At 42.5% G+C, this 20,358-nt stretch overlaps 1 protein-coding gene across 1 annotated transcript in view; it reads left to right on the top strand.

Annotated features, from left to right (window-relative positions):
• Positions 1-20,358, top strand: part of LOC126095556 (ankyrin repeat and SAM domain-containing protein 1A-like) — a 452,630-nt gene that overhangs the window by 260,582 nt on the left and 171,690 nt on the right. Inside the window, exons 4-5 of the mRNA XM_049910334.1 lie at positions 15,349-15,494; positions 18,699-18,815. Coding sequence (XP_049766291.1) covers positions 15,349-15,494; positions 18,699-18,815 — 263 coding nt within the window. The remainder of the gene's footprint in view (positions 1-15,348; positions 15,495-18,698; positions 18,816-20,358) is intronic.

The following is a 20,358-nucleotide window of genomic DNA, read 5'->3' as shown; positions in this document are numbered from 1 at the left end:
CCGTCTGTCTATACATCCTTTACAGTTGGGGAAACCGCCTCTTGCACGCATTTCATTGGTAATTTCCTCAATTTGAGAAGCAGACGACGTTGATAAATGGATTGGAGCAACTGAATTCCAAATAGCCAAACAAATTCATTTATCACCAATGATATAGTCGACCTTCTATTTTAAATGATGTTGCTACTGCGTAATAATAGGCTATGACAGTAGACAGATACCCGAATAAAGAATTGTTGGAGATGCTATTTCAACAGGGAGACGTGCAAGTTTTTTTTCAGTTTTGTTAGTACAACAGACATTTATTTAGTCCCTCTATTTTCATATTTCGGTAGCAGTAGGGTACTATGTTTTCTACATCATTTTATTATTCTGTCCGTTGACACGGTGAAATCGAAATGGAAAAACCTTAAGAGACAGTTACAGAGAAGAACTTAAAAAACTTGGCAAAGTGAGGTTAGGTGATCAAGGGGAAAGTCCATCGAAACGCAGTTCCATTTGGTCTTGGTTTCAACACACAAAATCATGAGGAGATATTCTGATTTCAAGCTCTACTCACAGTTCCTTGTCAGTAGAAACAGAATCAGCGAGCTAAATGGAATTAGCTCAAGAATTATCACTTTTCAATTTGTCTCTGTCACAAGATGAAGGTCGTTATGAGAGGTCGTCATTAGCTCCAGGCGATGAGCCATCGGCACTGCTAAGCATCGCATCAGTTTTGCAGGTCGAAAAAGACAAATAGGCTTTGATGAAGACACACTTAGAAGCCATCCAAGATGACAACTCTTACTACTTCCTGAGTAGTCTCAGGAGTGCAATAAATATCTTCTTCACAGGCAAATGTTCAGAAAAGTTAAAATACAGATGCGTTTATATAATGAATTGGATATAGTAAATTCTGTGCAAAGTTTTCATTCTGTGATTGTGCACTAATTTAATTGATCGTTTGTTTAGAAATTGTTTTTGAATGTTCTGCAGCGGATACTAAAGTCTGCTAAGTTTCATTCTTTAATATGAATAACCTTTCTCAAAAAGGTAAAGTGAGAAAAAAATTCTTAATTTCCGGTCGATGTTCATGGGACTAGTCCATAACCTATTTCCTCTGTGCTTCAAACTCTCACGTGTCATTGTACTGTGAAAACAATACGAATAAAACAGTGAAGCTATTGTTTTACAAGATGTTTCATTCTGGCTGGAGGTGAGCAACTGGTTCTTGCACCTGTGTAACTAAGACCTTGTATGTCAACTGTCGAAGAGTTGGAATTCTTTTGCCGGTGCCGAGCAGCCAGAAAAGAAGAAAAGAACCACGATCTCCTCGTGGTTGAAACTGGTTTGAACTGCACAAGGATACAACATATGTCTGCTTCGGATGAAAGTAATTCGTTTACCTACCCTGCAGTCTTTGAGTCTATGCTGAAACTAGCCGTTACTTTTCAGAAGAATAGAAATTGAAACATCTTAGAGCCAGAGAGAAGAATTTAAAAATTGTCATACTTAGGTCAGGTGACCCAAGGAAAAATCCATTGAAAAGGAGTTCCACTTGACTTTGGTTTCATTACTGATATTTCCTAAAATAAATCTTATTCCTAAGAGCTGTGCACAATTTTTTGAAAGAGGTGGTACGGTAATTGTTTACAGCTTCTGGTACTAAACATTTCCAGAAATACTACAGATAAAATTTCAAACAGGAACATTTTGTGTTCCAACCATGTTAGACGTAGAAAAATCCATGGACGTACCTATGTTTTCTAGCGTTCGCCGTTTAACTAGAAAGCAGTTAAACAGAATATCGCAAGATTTTATTATAGACGATGCACAGCAAAATGTCTTCTTATATTACTTAAATCTCGTTTTCTAGATTCAGATACGAAATGTACGTACTACATAATAATAAGATACAGACAAGAATTGATTGCTTGCCATTTATGATGTAACGTGTGGACTACTACAACACAATAGCAGATGACTGCCCAGTGTAATCGGCCGAAAAAATTCTTTTTGTATCTGTTTTCTGAACATGGATGATTAAAAGCACACGAGGATCCGATACTAGACTTCGTCTGCCCGCTAGTAATTCGATTTTCTATTCTGCAGTGTTTGACACGCCAAGCTCGCGCGAACTCCGTCGGCTTGCGATAGTGGTCTTGGCGCCATGATGCTCGATAGAGGGTAATTTCTTCAATATTTATTGAGAAACATTACGAAACTAAAAACTTGCGCTAAATGAAATCAACTTTTTTTTTACAAGGAAAGTAAATATTTTGAAGAAAAATTGAGTACATTAAATAATTTGCCTGTGTCTTACATATCTTCAAGTGATTTTTAAGCGTGAAAATAGGAAAAGCATATTTTCCCGTGTAAGGCTCCTCAGTCCTCTTTATTAATGTCTTTTGAAGTTTATCTTTTTGCGGCTATCGGACTAAAGTATGGTAGCTTAACATAAAGATCACGCTTCGTTACGAAAACGACCAGACCATGCGCCTAATACGAATACGTTTCTCTTATACGTTGCGAATACTGGAGTTCTTTAATTGAAGAATGAAAAAACGTCAGTTTTAAATAATAACAGAACAAGTCAAATTAATTTGGCTTATTGTTCCTTTTGCACGGAACACATTGCTCTGCCAATGTCTGCGCTCATCCAGTCTCGTTTAACACATACGATTGTTTTACATTCACACTATAGTAACCATTGCTACATTGCGTTTCCACATTAATTAAACAGGTATCCTCTGATCACGGAAGCATTATGTATTAACATTTTACTGTCAGTGCTGCTCCGCGATAAGTAATTATTCTCAAACACGACACTGCATCAACCATAAATCTCTTAATTAATCCCACGCGTCTTCCCGTGAAATAACTGTAATATTTTTCTTCTATTAACCGACGTAATACTTTTGATTATTCCACTTTCTGCTAAGCAGTGCGCAACCGCTCTGTATGGAAGCTCAACACCGAACCTTGACCAGTGTTGCCAACTCATTTTCGACCATGTCTGTACACGACGTGTGAAAAGTCTATCTTCACCTACGAAGTCTCTATGGACGCAAAAAAATCGCAGACCGACGACAGAAAAAAGAGATCACGTGTTGGGTATTAACATTTTCCCTTTATTAACAATTTTGTACAATGAACGGTCACTGTTTTCAAACAAAATATTCACAATGTTATTTGGGAATCTTGCTGCTGTGCCGCGGGGAGTAGCCGTGCGGTCTAGGGCGTCTTGTCACGGTTCTCGCGGCTCTTCCCGTCAGAGGTTCGAGTCCTCCCTCGGGCATAGGTGTGTGTGTTGTCCTTGTCGTAAGTTAGATTAAGTAGTCCGTAAGCTTAGGGACCGATGCCCTCAGCAGTTTGGTCCCATAGTCCTTACCACAAATTTCCAAATTTTTCTTGCTGCTGCTGTTATTGTTTTGGGGAATTTTGGAACCGACGAAAATGGCTTTTATGAGCTCATCTCTGTGATCAACTGTTCACAAGGACAGCGACTGCTCAGCAAATGCTAATCTTATTTCATCGGTTTTGTGGCACCCACTATGAAAGCATCTACTTCTTTATTTAACTGTGACACTAGACTTTTGTGCGAATCGCGAGTTGCGTGTTTCAAAAGTTCGCTTCTTCTAGCACACGCCCTGCATGAGCACGATAATTGTTGTCTGCGGTTAACAAACCCTCCTAACTGTTCCTCCTCTTACCACACTTCCCTAAATTTCTGTTTTTCGTCTTTGACTATCAGTCGTTTGTAACTCTTTCCTTACACATCCCAAGAAAACAAACTTCAGAAGCTTATGTTAAGGCTAAAGAAACTCATCTACGCGAGCTATTTTTCCTTTATTTCCAGCAAGTGAACACACGACAAAGTCAGAAACACAGTCGCCGCGGAAGTTGTGAATGTAACTGTAGAAGTAACGATGGTACAGAGATTACAGTAGATGAGCTAAAAGTTGCCCGATGGGCTCCTCGTATCGGTCGTCGCATGGCGGTCATATTCGGAGCACTTCGTGATTGTTGCTAGCGTCAGGGGTTCCTCAAGCGTGACCGTTTTTCTTCTAATCTTTGCGCAGTATTACAGCAACGTTAGTTTAATTTACGTTATTTGCTATAAATAAGTACCGTATTTGAAAATGATTGTCTCGTAATGCGCATTCTCCAACCTGTGTTACATCCGTGCGATATTTGTACGTTTCAGGCAGCAGCTCATCGTAGGCCTTTATAGGCAAGCTTACTGTACGGAATGGTTACAGAAGTATAAAGTTGTGGTGGTTCTTTTTACGTATGTATTGTTGGTATTTGTTTCTTATGTAAAGTTGCAGTTAGTATTATTCTGCCTGCTTCACAACTGAAAAATTATTTACGTTGTTGACTGTGTTATGGTACAGTTAGTTTGCCCGACAAGCTCTGTTTATATCAAAAGACACCATCAACACACAATATTCCAGATATACAGCTGCATAATTACTTTCGTTAAGTTGCAGTGCTGACGAGATCCTCGCAATGTCCGTTAATAGTTGCATACCAATGCTGTATGTTGCACTGGCCAACGCCAATGGGAGGGGTCAGCGACTGACCACACAACCATTACACATTCTCTATCTAGGATAAATCACGTTACTCATGTATTTCCATCATTTTGGCAGATTAGATGATTAAAATGTTGATTATTATTACTGGGAAAGGGTTTCTGGGACATTTTAGTAAACAAATAAATAGTTTTTTTACATTTATTTTTATTAATTTCACAATGACAAGGATTACTCAGATTCACATTCAGAACACTTTACAATACGAACTACTACTTCTGTCTTGGTGTGTGCAAGGCAGACATACTTCCTGCAAGAAGTGGTAGCCTTCATGTACTTACGGTCTTTGCTTCTGGCGCTTAAGTAACAGCGTCCTTTCTTTGGCAGATTGTGCACAGCTGCACGTGTTACTTTCCGTCGCGGTTCCGTAACGCTGTTTCCTCTGCTCAAGGCACCTTGATTTTGATGACACTCATACCCAAAAGTTGATAACGCTGTAGTTTATTTTGAGTCTAGGCCTACAGTATTTTGAGCGCGTCTTTTCATGTTGAGGTGACAAAGTTCACGAACAAGATCTTTCAGGTACTTCGTTCTTCCAGAACTCTTTGTCGGGTAATTCTTTGTCCATTCCTTGTGTGTATCTTGAAATACAACATATGAATTGTATGCTGCAATGTCAATAAAGTTGAAAAACACCCCCATTGGCCATCGACGCGTTGCTTGACGGCAGCTGTACGTTCTTACACACTTATCGAATGTATCCACTCCTGACTTTGTACAATTGTAGAATAGGATGATGTCTCTTCCGCCACATTCATGATGTTGGGTTGAAAATACTGTAACAACCTTTCCTTTCTTAGGCACGTACTGACTAAAGTGGCATCATCACTAAAGGCAAATTGGATTGTTCCCCGTGTAGCTTTTTTTAGAGAAACAGGACGGAGTTCTGTAGGAACATCGCGTTTGTCACTTCGAATAGTACCAACTGTAGTTATTTTCTCTTTCAAAAGATCAGATGCGAGTCGAACGGTAGTGAACTTTCTGTCCATGGTAGCATTTCTTCCAGATTGTTTCAAGTTACACATTTCAATCAATCTTCTATGTCAGGACCACTGTTATGGTTCTTCTCATTAGCGTGCTTTCCAGCGTAGGGATCCGCAGCGAAGCAATATTTCGTATCTGAATCACATAACAGGCTCACCTCTATTCCATATTTTCCTGGTTTTGTTGGAATATATAGCCTGAATGGGCATCGCCCATGGAAGGTCACAAGTTCATCTACTGTGACTGACTCACTAGGATTATAAAACTCAGGAAATTTACTAACTATCATGTTCCATATATCCCCGATAGGAGAAAATTTGTCGGTCTGCTTTCTAGCTGCTCGAGTTAGAGCAGCATCAAAACGCAAGCACTTCAGTAAGAGCCTCAGTCTATGCTCCGAAATTGAATCTAGGTACATCGGAAAGTTTTCTTTACTAACTATATCACGTAAACTGTCCTTGTTCAGGGTGTCTACGTGGACAAGGGAAAAAAAATTCCCGGATTTTTCCCGGATTTCCCGGTTAAAAACCCACATTCTCCCGGATGACAATATATTTTCCCCTTTCACTCCTTTGAATGGTTATGGTTTTGTACACGAGCGTACAATTTCCCGGCACTTTAGAAAACGAAACTCAGAGAAAAAGACACGTTTTGGAAATATCTTTGATGTACAGCAACATGTACGCTGCGTATTTTCGTATTACGAAAACATACATTGGAAATCCACCAAACACCGCATGTTACTTTCCGAACCATTGAAACCGAGATTTCGATGCGCTTTTGTAAGCCATTCGTAACTCGTGTCACGTGATCTCGCCAGCCGATGAGAGAGGATATTCAGAGCATAGGACACGTGATGTAGTCAGCCAATAGCAACATCAGTGTTAAGTAGCGCGCCAAACAGGGAAAGTTAATAGTTTAAATTAATATACATAGTGTTGTTACAAGAAAAGCAAAGCTTTCACATAAAATATTGGTCTCAAGCTGCAAGAGAAGCTAAGCTTTCGCATATACTGTTGATCTTTTTTGCGCGTGTTACACTTTAAGAGATATCATACAAATGTGCCTGTAAAATTTTTAATAATGACATAAATGTCTGATCTTCAAGGTTCGAGGGTTCGAAATGCTTCTAAATGGCTCGTCACCAGACACCTGATTTTTAAATGAGAGTTAAACGCTTTGTGATTTAATAAATTCACGGTCCATTCTTGTACGTAGTTCAACTTAAGTAAAAGGATATTTACTTTGAAAGTAACGCTTTTCAAACCACCATTCGTAATATTTTCCCGCGACCTGTTAGAAATAGGTTCGTTTCAGCAGTTGCCAGAGAGCTCAGGTAACAGGCGACACCGCGCTTGGGTAGATATCATGACGTAGGAAGCCCGTATGTACGTATGTGTAAAAGATCATCAATGAAAGATGATACTGCAAGAGCATCGGAATTTCGTGAACCATATTAAAATGTGCACATTTAAAATGCATACTTAAAGGCACACTCGTATGTCCAGATTTCCAATGAAGTACCGTAGACCCCGACCTGATATTAAGCTTTTAAGTGTGGTTTTCAGGATGTAAATTTTCTTGGAGCACCAGTACTGTATTATATCATGTTTGGTTCTTTATTATGGCATAATGCCACACGTGCTAGAAAATGAAAACGTGCACTTGAAATGCAGCGAACAGTTGAAACTACCCAGTACTGTGGAATTAAACATTTCGTTTCAAACACATTGACTGCCTCTGCGGAAAAGATTAGCAAAAGTCAAATTTCTTTAGCAAACAGACAAAAATAACTTCATTGTTCCGCAAGGCGATTAATGCTTGACTGTCAGAAAGGTGGAAATAAAATAAAATCTGAAACTAATGACATACTTCAGTCTTTAGTAATTATGTGAATGTGTTTTAATTCACTTGATAGCTCCCGGCCACGGATATCCGTTTTGTTTTCATTTGACGTGAGAGTAAACGAAGGGGGAACAGCAAAATCACTGAATGTAAACACGGGTCACGTGGAGACTACCCACTATAGCTCAGATTGCTCTGAACATCAGCCCCGGATCTTCGACATTTGCGAACCGGGTCAATACTAAAAAAAAATCGAATCTTCAAAATATGTTCATCTTGTAGCGCACATCTTTCTGAAAAGTCTGAAACATAAAACGTATGTATTCGAGGAAATGTAAGACATATTATTTGGTCTTAAGTATGCCCAAGTGCAGTTCCATGCCTCTTCATAAAGCATTTCTCTACTGCACGTCCAAACTATATTCAGGAGAGTGGAAATTGAAATGTCCTGTGGTGCCTCTCCTGCTCCCAGTCGGCCGGTTTGGCAGCCTGCCTCTCTCTAAAAAAAATCTTGCAATTAATAGCGGATGGGATTATTTGTAATCGAGAGAACAAGAACTCTTCGGAAAATCTGAACTCTTCATTGCCCATTAGTTAATAACTTGCTGTTTTGTGTGTCATAAAATTAAATATAGGATATATAAAACCAGTACTGACAAGAGATAAGCAAGAAATTACACTTTTCTTCAAACCTTAGCTCCTAGCATTTTTTTCTCTCTAATCTTGCTACAGCTTTACATGGCGTGTTTTCCTTTCTGTGAAAGAATCTTCTACCTCATCAAAGTTTGTCAAACGTTTTGCTACATGGAAAATCGAAATGTAGTTATCTAATACTGAAAAAGCTGTTAATACAAATAATACCCAAGACTGATGTGGTTTCTCGATCTGATTACGTCTACTTTGTCACTGTCTGCTAGATAAAACAAAATAGGCCTTTCTAATACTGCAGCAATTTTACAACACACCAAATAAACGAGACTGTTTTGGCACAAATGGTCATTTTTATAACACGACAGAATATAATCCAATAAGTATCAATATCAAATGCCTATTAGGCCTACTACAAGCAAAAACCTTTATGTTAGGAAATAGTTTCACGTTTCATTCATATGCACCAGCTTCTCTAGCATGAGATCGAAAACTAGTATTACGAAATTTTTATATAAATTTGAAATCGGCTTATTCTTCCATAATTTGTGTGATGTCCGCGTTTCTTCTCCGTCCTCGTTCTAACAAACAATCCTGTCGTCACCAATTCTGTAGCTATTGCTGCCACTGTTAAAATTTGTTCGCCGAATAACTTCACTAACCCTGCCAGAATCACTGGTTTAGTTCTCCCGCAATTATTCTCCGGTTAGGCGTTGTTACGTGTTCGTACAACACGTTTTCCGTGTTACTTCCATAATAGAACTTAAAGCGGCTGGTAGCCGGGGACTGTACTACTGGTCCTTACTAGTGTAGCGATCTGGCCAAACATTTTCTGTCAAAACTTCATTTTCTTGGACACGCCGAGAAGATAATACATAATCTTTCTCACCTGTTATTCCTGTCAGTCGTTTATTTCCATTCTGATAGTATGAATCTATGTATTTCGCTAGTAATTATAATAACGCTGATCATTCGCACACCCAATCAGCCACATAATCAGACAGCGATTGCCATTCATCCATTCGGCTTTACTCCACTCAGCTCGTATAGCCCCGTCCCCTTTTGTCTGTGGAAAGTTTATTTGTAGATGCGACGAGGATTCTCCTGACAGAGACATCACGTACACTATGCATGCATTCAAAAGTCAGCTTATGATTCATTCAGAAATCAACTTAAAATGTGTGTTCAAAAACCAACAGAGAAGCGTTTCAAAATCATATGACTAATTGATAGGCAAACGTGCGCTGGATGCTAGGTGCTTTGTGAACCAAGTTTTTTTCCCTCAAGAATATGAATTAGGCGCCCCCATCTCCCGGAAGTATCTAGCTGCTTGCTGCGACTGCTTGCACAGCCAACAGCCACATTCCTGTTGACAGAAGCGGGAGAATCTACTACTCAAACGTGACTCTACTGCGCATGCGGAGGAGCCCGCGCGTTAACTGCTAAAACAAATCGAATGTAAACAGTTGCGACTTCACGCTCATTGGAGGCAATTTGTTGTTATGAAGCACTGCATAGTCTTCCTAAAGCCTTTGACATATTTTCAATCGGCAGACGCTTGCATGAGCACTTGTGTCGTCGTTGTATATGGCGCATTTCCTTTGCAGTTTAAGTTATTTTCGTTTTTTTCTCTCGTTTATGTTTTGTTGTTGAAGTATTATTCTGCAGTAGCGGGATACAGTAATATCCTTCGTTAGTGTGTCGGTTCTTACTAGTCAAAATTACAAAAATTTAACTGAAAAGTAAAACAATGAAAAATTCCCGGAATTCTAAAAATATCCCGGGTTTTTCCCGGTTTTCTCCCGGATGAAAAAAATCCCGGGGTTTTCCCGGATCTCCCGGTTGTCCCGGGTCGTAGACACCCTGTTGTTCTGTCTATGGACTCCACAGTTCAATAGAATTCCAATTGCTTACACAATTTCTTCCCTTTCAAATGCTTTCGAATTTTTTATGAAAATATCTTCAGATGATTCCTTAATATTTCCAAGCTTTTTATTGGTACACATCAAAATGTTATCCAGGATGTTATCATCGAAGTACATGAGAAAAGCTTTACCTGATGTATCAGATTTTATCCGTGGCTTAGTTCCTGTCGGGGTAAGCATCAGACCTCCTTTGGTTTACGTAAGGGCTTCTCCTCCCTATCTTACTTGACAGGGTCACCATGACTTTTTCTAGTTGATCAGTTTGTGCTTTCGGCGTGGGTCGTCTTCTTGTTGGTTGAATATCTGTAAAAATACGAAAACAGAACCGAACACCAACAAACTAAGCACTCTACCGAGACACACATCCTAATATACTCCAAAGTATCTGCAAAAAGTAATAAAAATCAATACTTACCCTGTTCAGTTTCATTCAACTCGCTGCTGTCAGAAACTACTTAAACTGGAATTCCATGACTACATCTTCAGTTTCACTGCTTGAGCTTACGGCTAATTCACCACTAAATTCATTGTCTGAACTCTCAAGCAGATTTCTAATTTCGTCATCTGTCAATTTCATCTTTTTGTACATTCTGTCAAATGCCACAAAGATGTTACCTTCCACTCAACACACTGTTTACCGATTGACTGCGAGTGGTGATTGTTGACCTGCTACACCTTCAGTTATAACAATGGCTAAAACTCAACAATGAGTGTAAACCAATAGCTGTTCTTATTGTCGATTGTAGCAATTATAATTACAGAATGAGATTTTCACTCTGCAGCGGAGTGTGCGCTGATATGAAACTTCCTGGCAGATCAAAACCGTGTGCCCGACCGAGACTCGAACTCGGGACCTTTGCCTTTCGCGGGCAAGTGCTCTACCATCTGAGCTACCGAAGCACGTCTCACGCCCGGTACTCACAGCTTTACTTCTGCCAGTACCTCGTCTCCTACCTTCCAAACTTTACAGAAGCTCTCCTGCGAACCATGCAGAACTAGCACTCCTGAAAGAAAGGATATTGCGGAGACATGGCTTAGCCACAGCCTGGGGGATGTTTCCAGAATGAGACGAGGTACTGGCAGAAGTAAAGCTGTGAGTACCGGGCGTGAGTCGTGCTTCGGTAGCTCAGATGGTAGAGCACTTGCCCGCGAAAGGCAAAGGTCCCGAGTTCGAGTCTCGGTCGGGCACACGGTTTTGATCTGCCAGGAAGTTTCAATTATAATTACGATAAATGTCATGTATTTATTAAATAAACTACTAAACACGACAGGAGGTTTAGCCTAAAACCAAAACTTCGTTGAGGTCAGTTACTGAACCCCCCCCCCCCACCCTCCCCCATTGGTATGCAACAGTTAAGCGGGGATAAAAAAAAAATTACTGAAATCAAGAGATATGAATATGCTTCAATATTTGAAAAACTGACTACTATCACTGTCTCAAAATAAGAACCAATAATCAAGAGTAATCTCCTACATTAACATTTATTTTATTATTTGTCAAAATTAGCAAATATTAACACATTTATTACGACTCTGGGCTGTTGTCATTTAGCAGAATGACGTTGACCTCTGCGCCAATGTTCTTCTTTAAAATATGCAAAAATTAATCAAGTAATTCACGTAATGAATATAGGAGTTGTTACAGTAAAACATTAGCGACACTTTTATGTAATATTTGGTTATACTTACACTAAATATTACATGAAATTTACAGGTTTTCGTGCCACGTCGCAAAATGGCTTCTTACACAACCAAGAAACAAAAGCGAAGTGTGTCCATCCTTTTCCAAAAGGAACAGAGATTACAATAACAATCACAGATCATATTAGTTGATTACAGTCTTTTCGATTTTTCTGCGATAATATTTATTTCGTTACGACGTCAGTTTTGTTATATTTGCGAAGTTCTTCAATGTTATTTTTTCACGTTACGTGGCGTACCGGAACAAAGTGTCTAAAATTTGTACAGTTTGGCTATTTTTTTAAATTTTCTTATTTTGTTATTTTTCTTTGTTGGACAAATAATCCCTATGTTTTTCAGAGGGATCTGAAATCCTTCCCTACGTCCCTACATTTTGCAAAACAGAGCCAGAAGTCCCTATGCGTAGGGACACGTCCCTACGCTTGGCAGCTATGCCCTTCTTCCTAGCAAAGATGGCGCGTGACCACTAGCACAAAGGCATTATTGTCATTGCATGGCAATACTATGCTTTCACAGAGAAAAGGCGCGCTCGGATCCCAAACTTGCAGAAGCCAGCGATTTGATAAGGAGTACAATACCGATATGTTATGATATCAAAGATAACAGTACTCGTTACACCCGTCGGACCGGCGCGTGGTGTGAACACCTCGACGGCGTGGCGGCATGAGCTGGCTAAAAAGCGCGGGGTAGTCCATCACATCCAGTCCCCGTGTGCAGTCTGAATGCTGCTTTTATGATAGTTTTGGTTGCACATTATGTCGTAGCTTTAACTAAACTTAGCCAATAAGCGGTGGGGAGCGTAATTATCTCCAATTTTCCTTCATTTTCATGCCTCCCAGAAGCGCATAAAGTATAGAAGACTGCTCCGTGTCTGTCAAGCAGATGAAGCGGATAGCGTCGCATAAGTTACTTGTATCAGAGGTCACGAAACACAGTCCTCGCTTTCGGCAGGACGGAAATTGACATTTCCTTCTGGCTGTGCGAATTTAGGTTTCTCGCCAATAGTTCCTTTGAAACGGATACGGCAGATCTCCGCGCCCATCTTCCCAGCTTGTAGTCTTGTCTCCAAAAACTTCGTCGTAAGTGGGACGTTAAACCCTAATCTTTCAACACGTTAAGGAGTATATGCAGCTCTCGCTAACCACCGGGACCAGCATTGATATACTTCTGGTCCATAAAGCCCTACATGTAGGGAAATTCTTCGGTAAAACAGCCATCCTCCCATAGAGGCTCAATATGACCTCGCTAAAAGTCCGGTAGCTGCTTCTGAATGATGTTTTTGAAAGTCTGCAATCTATTCAGCACTTGTCTACAAACTACGCACTGCAGTGCACGAACGAAATGGCCAGACTTCCATCAAACCAAATATAAGTCGTTGAGTTTTGTATTTTCTTGGCGTAGTACGCCGTATGTATTTCGACGACAGCACTGTGATGTGAATCATTGCATTGACTCGGCCCTCTGTCAGTAACTGTTACAAATGTGGTGGTCCTACATGATCAGCTATAAAGGCTCGTTTTTCTGATTTGCCTGCGTTTTTCGACGCTGTTACTAGTGTCGTGTTCTAGGTTTGCCGAAATACAGGTAATGTGTCACCAGGAAAGTGCGGAGGTAACTCGCATTTTCAAAAAGGATAAAAGAAAGTTGCACATGATCACATACTAAAATTTGTTTCGATTCCTTTTTGATTGCATTATTATCTGTACGATTATTCCTGAGTAACATATGGTTTCTCTGTTGAATATAGTAGTTCTTATTTGTTTGATTATATTAAAAAAAGACATAGTTTTTTCGGTCCAATTTCAGTAATTTTCGTTTATTACTACTGACAATATATACTTGCCGTGTTACCCACATGACCACCCCCCCCCCCATTTTTTGCTCCTTCATCTTCATGCTCCTCGTCCTCCCTCCCTTTCTCAGTCCTCCATCTTCCATCCCCCCTCCCCTCCCTCTCTCTACAACCACAATCCCACCCTAACGAGTGTGCTTATGCTACGTCATCCTCAGGATGGAAAGAAAATTTTTGGTGTTTTGTGAAAGATAACCTTGTGGATTAATGTCTATTTTTACCTGCGACCTTAACAAATTACGTGAACGTAAAACAACATTTTCTAAGGTTCTTTTGCTTGTACAGGGTCGGAAGTGATGAAGATATTGTCACGTAGAAGGTGTAATTCGATGAATGACATACACTAACTTCACTTAACGAAAGTTTATTCGGTACGTGCACATACAAGAGCGAGGAGCGAACTGCTCCCGGCCAGAACACATACAGTATATATACAGCTACAGAACATTCCAGTACAATGATTCTTCACATTTGTGGATACTTCTAGAATGTACTCGAACCGAATATAGAAATCAAAATTGTACAGTCCAGGTGAGTTTTGAACTCACGACCCTCCATGCAACAGTTTATTATCATCACCACTACACCATAGTGCTACTCAGCTTGTTCTGCGCCACGCTCCCTCCTTAAGAGAACAGCGTCTCGATGTTACGTCCTCCTAGTCCGTGAACGATTCATCGGTCCTGCATACTCCGACTCCCGATGAGTGATTCTCGCCCTGGCGGTGAACTTCTTAGAAATTCGTTTTCCGCTTTGCTCTTCGTCACCTTTCCGCTTGTTGGCAGTCGCTGGAGCTTCGAATTTACCCTGGGTTGCAGGATCCCTATAGGGCTTCATTCAATGGACGTGGACCGTATCTGTGATCTTTCGTCGTGTTCTGTCGGTATCGGTGTCGAAATCTTCAACTTCATAAGTAACATCAGACAACTGTCTTACAGGAGCTTCTCAGAGAGACCAGCCTTCCGAACAGGAGTGAAGATCCAGACGAGGTCACCAGGCTGGTAGACAACAGGGCGGTGGCTCGCGTCATACCTTAGGCGATCGTTTTCTTGAGCCTGCAGCGTGCGGAGTCGAGCTAACTGCCGAGCTTCCTCAGCTCTGGTTAACACCTGGCTGATGTAGTTGTCGTCCACGTCATCAGCATGTAACGGAAACACAAGTGTCCGTCGTGAGTGGCAATCCGATGGAAGTGTTTGGGTTTGGCAAATGCCTGCAGAGCATTGCCTGTCATCTAGTGTAGTGCCAACAGTGAAATATGGAGTGGGTAGTGTTACGCCGTGGAGGTTTTTTGTGGTTACTGTGTGGTAACCTTAATGCACTTAAGAAAACGTTAAATGCAGAAAAATATGAACTCATTTTACAGGATTGTGTGTTGCATGCAATAGAGGGTCGGTTCTATCACGAATATTATTTGTATCAGCATGACACTGCATCTTGTCATAAAGCAGCATCCGGGAGGCAGTGTTTTGTGGCCAACAACATTCCTGAACTGGACTGATCTGCCCAACGTCCCGACCTGAACCCAGTGGAACACCTTGGAATAAGTTAGAATGTCTGTTTCTCTCCAGACCCCAGCATCCAACATCCCTTCTCTGGTTTCGGCTCTTGAGGGAGAATGAGCTGCCATTCCTCCACATTCAGACTCTCACTGAAAGTGTCTTCTGCAGATTTCATGCGTTTATAAAGGCGGAGGGTGGACAACTCTGTATTAATGTGACTGGATTCTTTTGATCAGATGGTTTATAGTTTACTGTTTTTCAGCATATGGTTTTGTTTATGGGAGAGATGAACGAGAATTGCCCTTTTGTTGCAGACGAAGGACAACGAGACGGCGTTGCACTGCGCGGCGCAGTACGGGCACACGGCGGTCGTTGGGCAGCTACTGGAGCACGGCTGTGACCCCGCCATCCGGAACAGCCGCGAGGAGACCGCACTCGACTTGGCCGCGCAGTACGGCAGGTAATATACCACCTACCTGTGTGCTCGCCGCCGCAGGCAGCGCCTTTCGACTATCCTGTACCCTCGCCCGCCCGGTTGGCCGTGCGGTCTAACGCGCGGCTTTCAAGGCGGGAAGGAGCGCCTGGTCCCCGGCACGAATCCGCCCGGCGGATTTGTGTCGAGGTCCGGTGAACCGGCCAGTCTGTGGATGGTTTTTAGGCGGTTTTCCATCTGCGTCGGCGAATGCGGGTTGGTTCCCCTTATTCCGCCTCAGTTACACGATGTCAGCGATTGCTGCGCAAACAAGTTCTCCACTTACGCGTACACCACCATTACTCTACCACGCAAACATAGGGGCTACACTCGTCTGGTGTGAGACGTTCCCTGGGTTCGGTGTGGGGCGGCGGAGGGGTGAAGTGGACTGCGGTAGTCGTCGTGGGGTTGTGGACCACTGCGGCTGCGGTGGGGACGGAGCCTCTCCGTCGTTCTAGGTCCCCGGTTAGCATACAATACAATCCTGTACCCTCATCGCTGCTGGCAAAACGTTTCAACGTACCTGTGCTCTCAGCACCGCAGGCAATACATCAACGGTACCTGGATAGTCAAGACTGCAGGTTTATTTGTACACTAACAAGGGAAACTACCCACAGCATCCCCATCAGATTTATTGGTAAGAGGCCCCCGTGGACAGCAGGTAAAAAACTGAACACAAATCAAGCATGAAAACAGGAAAAATGTGTACTGAATCGTAAAAAAGAAAAAACAATAGAAACAGGTAACGGTTCAAGGACAGGTTGTGTAACAAATAGCAGCCGTAAAGACCAATGGCGTCATGGTCCACTGGTCACGGTTTTGGACTGCCAAGCGGGCGAGTCGTGTTCAGACTTCCTTCGTGCCATTTTTTTTTTCTCCTCCGTTGTTCACTGTATTTAAATTTGTCTCTGTGGTGTTGTGTAACGTCCGTTTGCAACAACGTGTAAGGAAGGGACCTGTGACACACTATTAGCAGCTGAAAGGAAGTTGCATTCGAATGGCAACCGCAAAATTTTGATAACAAGTCAACCGAATCCTCCACCGGGAAACACGTCTGGTGTGTCAGCATTAGCGACAGTACGTGTGTCATATGATACTAATCTCTTACTGACTCACCTAATTTGTACGCCTGGTAAGTGAATGAGATATGCCGACTTGCCCGATTGAGGTGTACATGTAAATGTGAACACTCCCAAGGAAATGATGAAAACATGTTAGTTTGTCACATAAGCTGCAACAAACGAACACAACAGTTTCACAATCACACAGTTTCTCTGTGCTGTGTCAGAACATTTGTTTTTAAAATTTTTGAAGTTGTTTTCCCTTTTGGAAGTTTTGAGTTTTTCATTCCTTTGTTGTAACATAGTTCACATCCGTTTATTTATTGTTTTCATTTCTGTGAAAAGTCTGTGTGGTACCTAGCCTATTCTCACCATTCATCACGTTTGCTCGCTACGGTACCGTATTCTTACCAATTGACTCACATTCTGTAACCAATCTATAGTATGACAGCTGCCAAGACTACAAACAGAGAACAAACATTCCAATTACCGGAAGGACGGCTCCTAATGTTGTGGGAAAAAAAAGACACGAGGTAGTTTTGAACTCGGCTCGCACGCTTCACCGTCCAACAGCATGACCACTTCTTTTTTAACCTCATTTTGTTCGCTTTCGTTCGTTGCACCTTCTCGGGCCGGACGTCGTCAGACACGCGGTTATGTTCGTCGTTGATCGGTTAACTCAGTTTTTTATTACAGAGGGCAGCTAACCGTCTAACCGAACACGCTAAGCTACCGTGCCAGCCACTTAACCACCATACCCTTTGTCTTTCAGGCTGCTATATATTGAACTTCCTGTCCTTGGACCGTTTCACTGTTTCTATTTTGCTTTTTTTCACTGTTCGGTACACCTTCTTCCTGTTTTCACGCTTGATCTGTGTTCAGTTTTCGACGGGCTATCCACTGGGCCATATTACCATTAAATATTGGGGGGGGGGGGGGTGCGATAGGGAGTTTCCCTTGTAATTATGGCAGGCAACTGAATTCAAATTATCTGGACACTCAGCGCGACAAGCAGTTCACGTCGACGTGTCAGTCCCATTAACAAGGCAGACAATGCAGTTCATTCTACCTGGACTCTCAGTACGGCGATCAATGGAATTCAGCATACCTCTGTACTCAGGTGATAAAGATTTACACTGAACCAGTACAGAACAAGGCGTACTTGTTTAGAAGCTGGTGACGACCCACCGGTAATTGATCTAACCATATACACCTTCAGTAGAGTACATGGCGTATGTCTTTGCAGGTTGTAGAAGAAAGTGGGGTTACTGGGGGGGACCCACCCAGAGTAGATGTAGCCATGTAGGTGGACAAAATAGTGACGGCGTATGAAACTTCCTGGCAGATTAAAACTGTGTGCCGGACCGAGACTCGAACTCGGGACCTTTACCTTTGGCGGGCAAGTGCTCTTCCATCTGAGATACCCAAGCACGACTCACGCCCCGTCCTCACAGCTTTACTTCTGTCAGTACCTCGTCTCCTACTTTCCAAACTTTACAGATGCTCTCCTGCGAACCTTGCAGAACTAGCACTCCTGGAAGAAAGGATATTGCGGAGACATGGCTCAGCCACAGCCTAGGGGATGTTTCCAGAATGAGAATTTTCACACTGCAGCGGAGGATGCGCTGATCTGGAAGAGCACTTGCCCGCGAAAGGCAAAGGTCCCGAGTTCGAGTCTTGGTCCAGCACACAGTTTTAATCTGCCAGGAAGTTTCATATCAGCGCACCTCCGCTGCAGAGTGAAAATCTCATTCTGAAGCAACGGCGTATGTTTCCAGAATGAGTCTCACTTTGCTACTAGGCGTGCGCTGTTGTGAAACGTCCTTGCATATTAAAACTGTCTGCTGGACTGGGTTCCTGTCCCTCATATGACATATGTGTTTGCAAACTGGATAAAGGAGCTACTGCTGCCAACCTATCCACGTCTGATTCAGCCGTGTAAATGTTCAGACATTGCATGACATGTGTTCGCAGGTTGGAGACGATGGTGTGACATAAGAGTACAGCTTTACACTTCTCCAAAACAGTTAATATTTGTGGTTACAGGCTGTGAGATGTTGCGGCGGTCGCACTAGGAGCTTACCCAGTCATCCATTTATCCAGTATACACACGTGACATACGTGTTTGCAGACTGGAGACTGTGGAGCTGCTGGTGAGGACGCACCCGGAGCTGATCCAGCCGTACACGTGTCCAGGCGCCGTGTTCCCACACACGCCGCTCCACCTCGCCAGCAGGAACGGCCACAGGTGAGCCGGCGTTTACTTGCCAAGGCTTGGTTACGCTTATTCGTAGTTTTCATGCCCATGCTTATGGCTTTTCTCCCCTAAAGTGTTGCTTACCACTTCGCTAAACTACTTGGTACTTATCAAAAGAAATGCACACTATTTCTGTAAAAATACAGTTTTCATTCTGCATATGTGAAAGTTTTACAGTGTGTAGATACATCGTTCCCGCTTGTTTTCAAACTTAGTTCAACCTGTTCCCGTGAGTGGCGCCGTCGCAGCATGTCTTCAAGATGGCTGCTACACTTGACGTTCGTCAGAAGCTATCACAGAATTCCTGTGCTGTGAAAACGAGACAGAGGGAGACATTCACAAGAGGTTGAAAAAGAAGTATGGAGATGCTGCTGTCGATAGCAGTACAGGTAGTCAGTGAACAAGCAGGTTACGTGATGAAAGCGGGCACGGCAATATTGAGGACTGTCCTCGCAGCGGCAGGCCTCGTAGTGCACACACTCCAGACAATGTGCAGAGTGTTAACGAATTGGTGACTGCTGACAGACGCAACACAGTGAACGAACTGTCACACTACGTTGGGATAGGGGAAGGAAATGTTAGCAGAATACTGAAAGTGTTATGTTGGCCGAAGAGCCAACACCGTGTTACTAGTGGAGGCCGAAATGCGCGCGTTTTAGCTCACGCAGGCTGGCGTGAGGAGGGAAGAACTGTACTGACGTGAGGCCTGGAACATGATAAGGAATTAGAATTCAGGAAGCGGACGTAATTAGTTTGATACTTAACTTTAATCCATTAATGATGAACGTCGCTCTTGACGGTACATGATTCACAATATGATCCGTTCAGAATACATTCATAGTAACTGAATATGGCGCCTTGTTAGGTCGTAGCAAATGACGTAGCTGAAGGCTATGCTAAACTGTCGTCTCTGCAAATGAGAGCGTATAGGGAGTCTCTCTAGACTAGACCTGCCGTGTGGCGGCGCTCGGTCTGCAATCACTGATAGTGGCGACACACGGGTCCGACGTATATTAACGGACCGCGGCCGATTTAAAGGCTACCACCTAGCAAGTGTGGTGTCTGGCGGTGACACCACAGAAAGTGTTGGTGTTAAAAAAGGTTTGTGCCAGGTGGGTTCCCAGGATGTTGACAGTGGCTCACAAAGAAACAAGAAAAACGGTATGCAGCGAACTTTTGGAACAGTACGAGAATGGGAGATGAATTTCTTGGAAGAATTGTGACAGGTGATGAAACATGGCTCCACCATTTTTCACCAAAGACGAAGAGGCAATCAATGGAGTGGCATCATGCAAATTCACCCAAGAAAAAAATTCAAAACCACACCTTCTGCTGGAAAAGTTATGGCTACAGTGTTTTTCGATTCCGAAGGACTCTTGCTTGTGGACATCATGCCAAGTGGAACCACCATAAATTCTGACACTGAAGGAACTTCAAGCTCGACTGAGTCTCGACCACATCGGCAAAAGCAGGATTTTTTGCTGTTGCACGACAATGCACGACCACATGTCAGTCAAAAAATCATGGAAGCGAT

Source organism: Schistocerca cancellata, chromosome 8 (assembly GCF_023864275.1).
Source record: "Schistocerca cancellata isolate TAMUIC-IGC-003103 chromosome 8, iqSchCanc2.1, whole genome shotgun sequence".
NCBI classification, from domain to species: Eukaryota; Metazoa; Arthropoda; class Insecta; order Orthoptera; family Acrididae; genus Schistocerca; species Schistocerca cancellata.
This window is presented reverse-complemented; position numbering and strand designations above follow the sequence as displayed.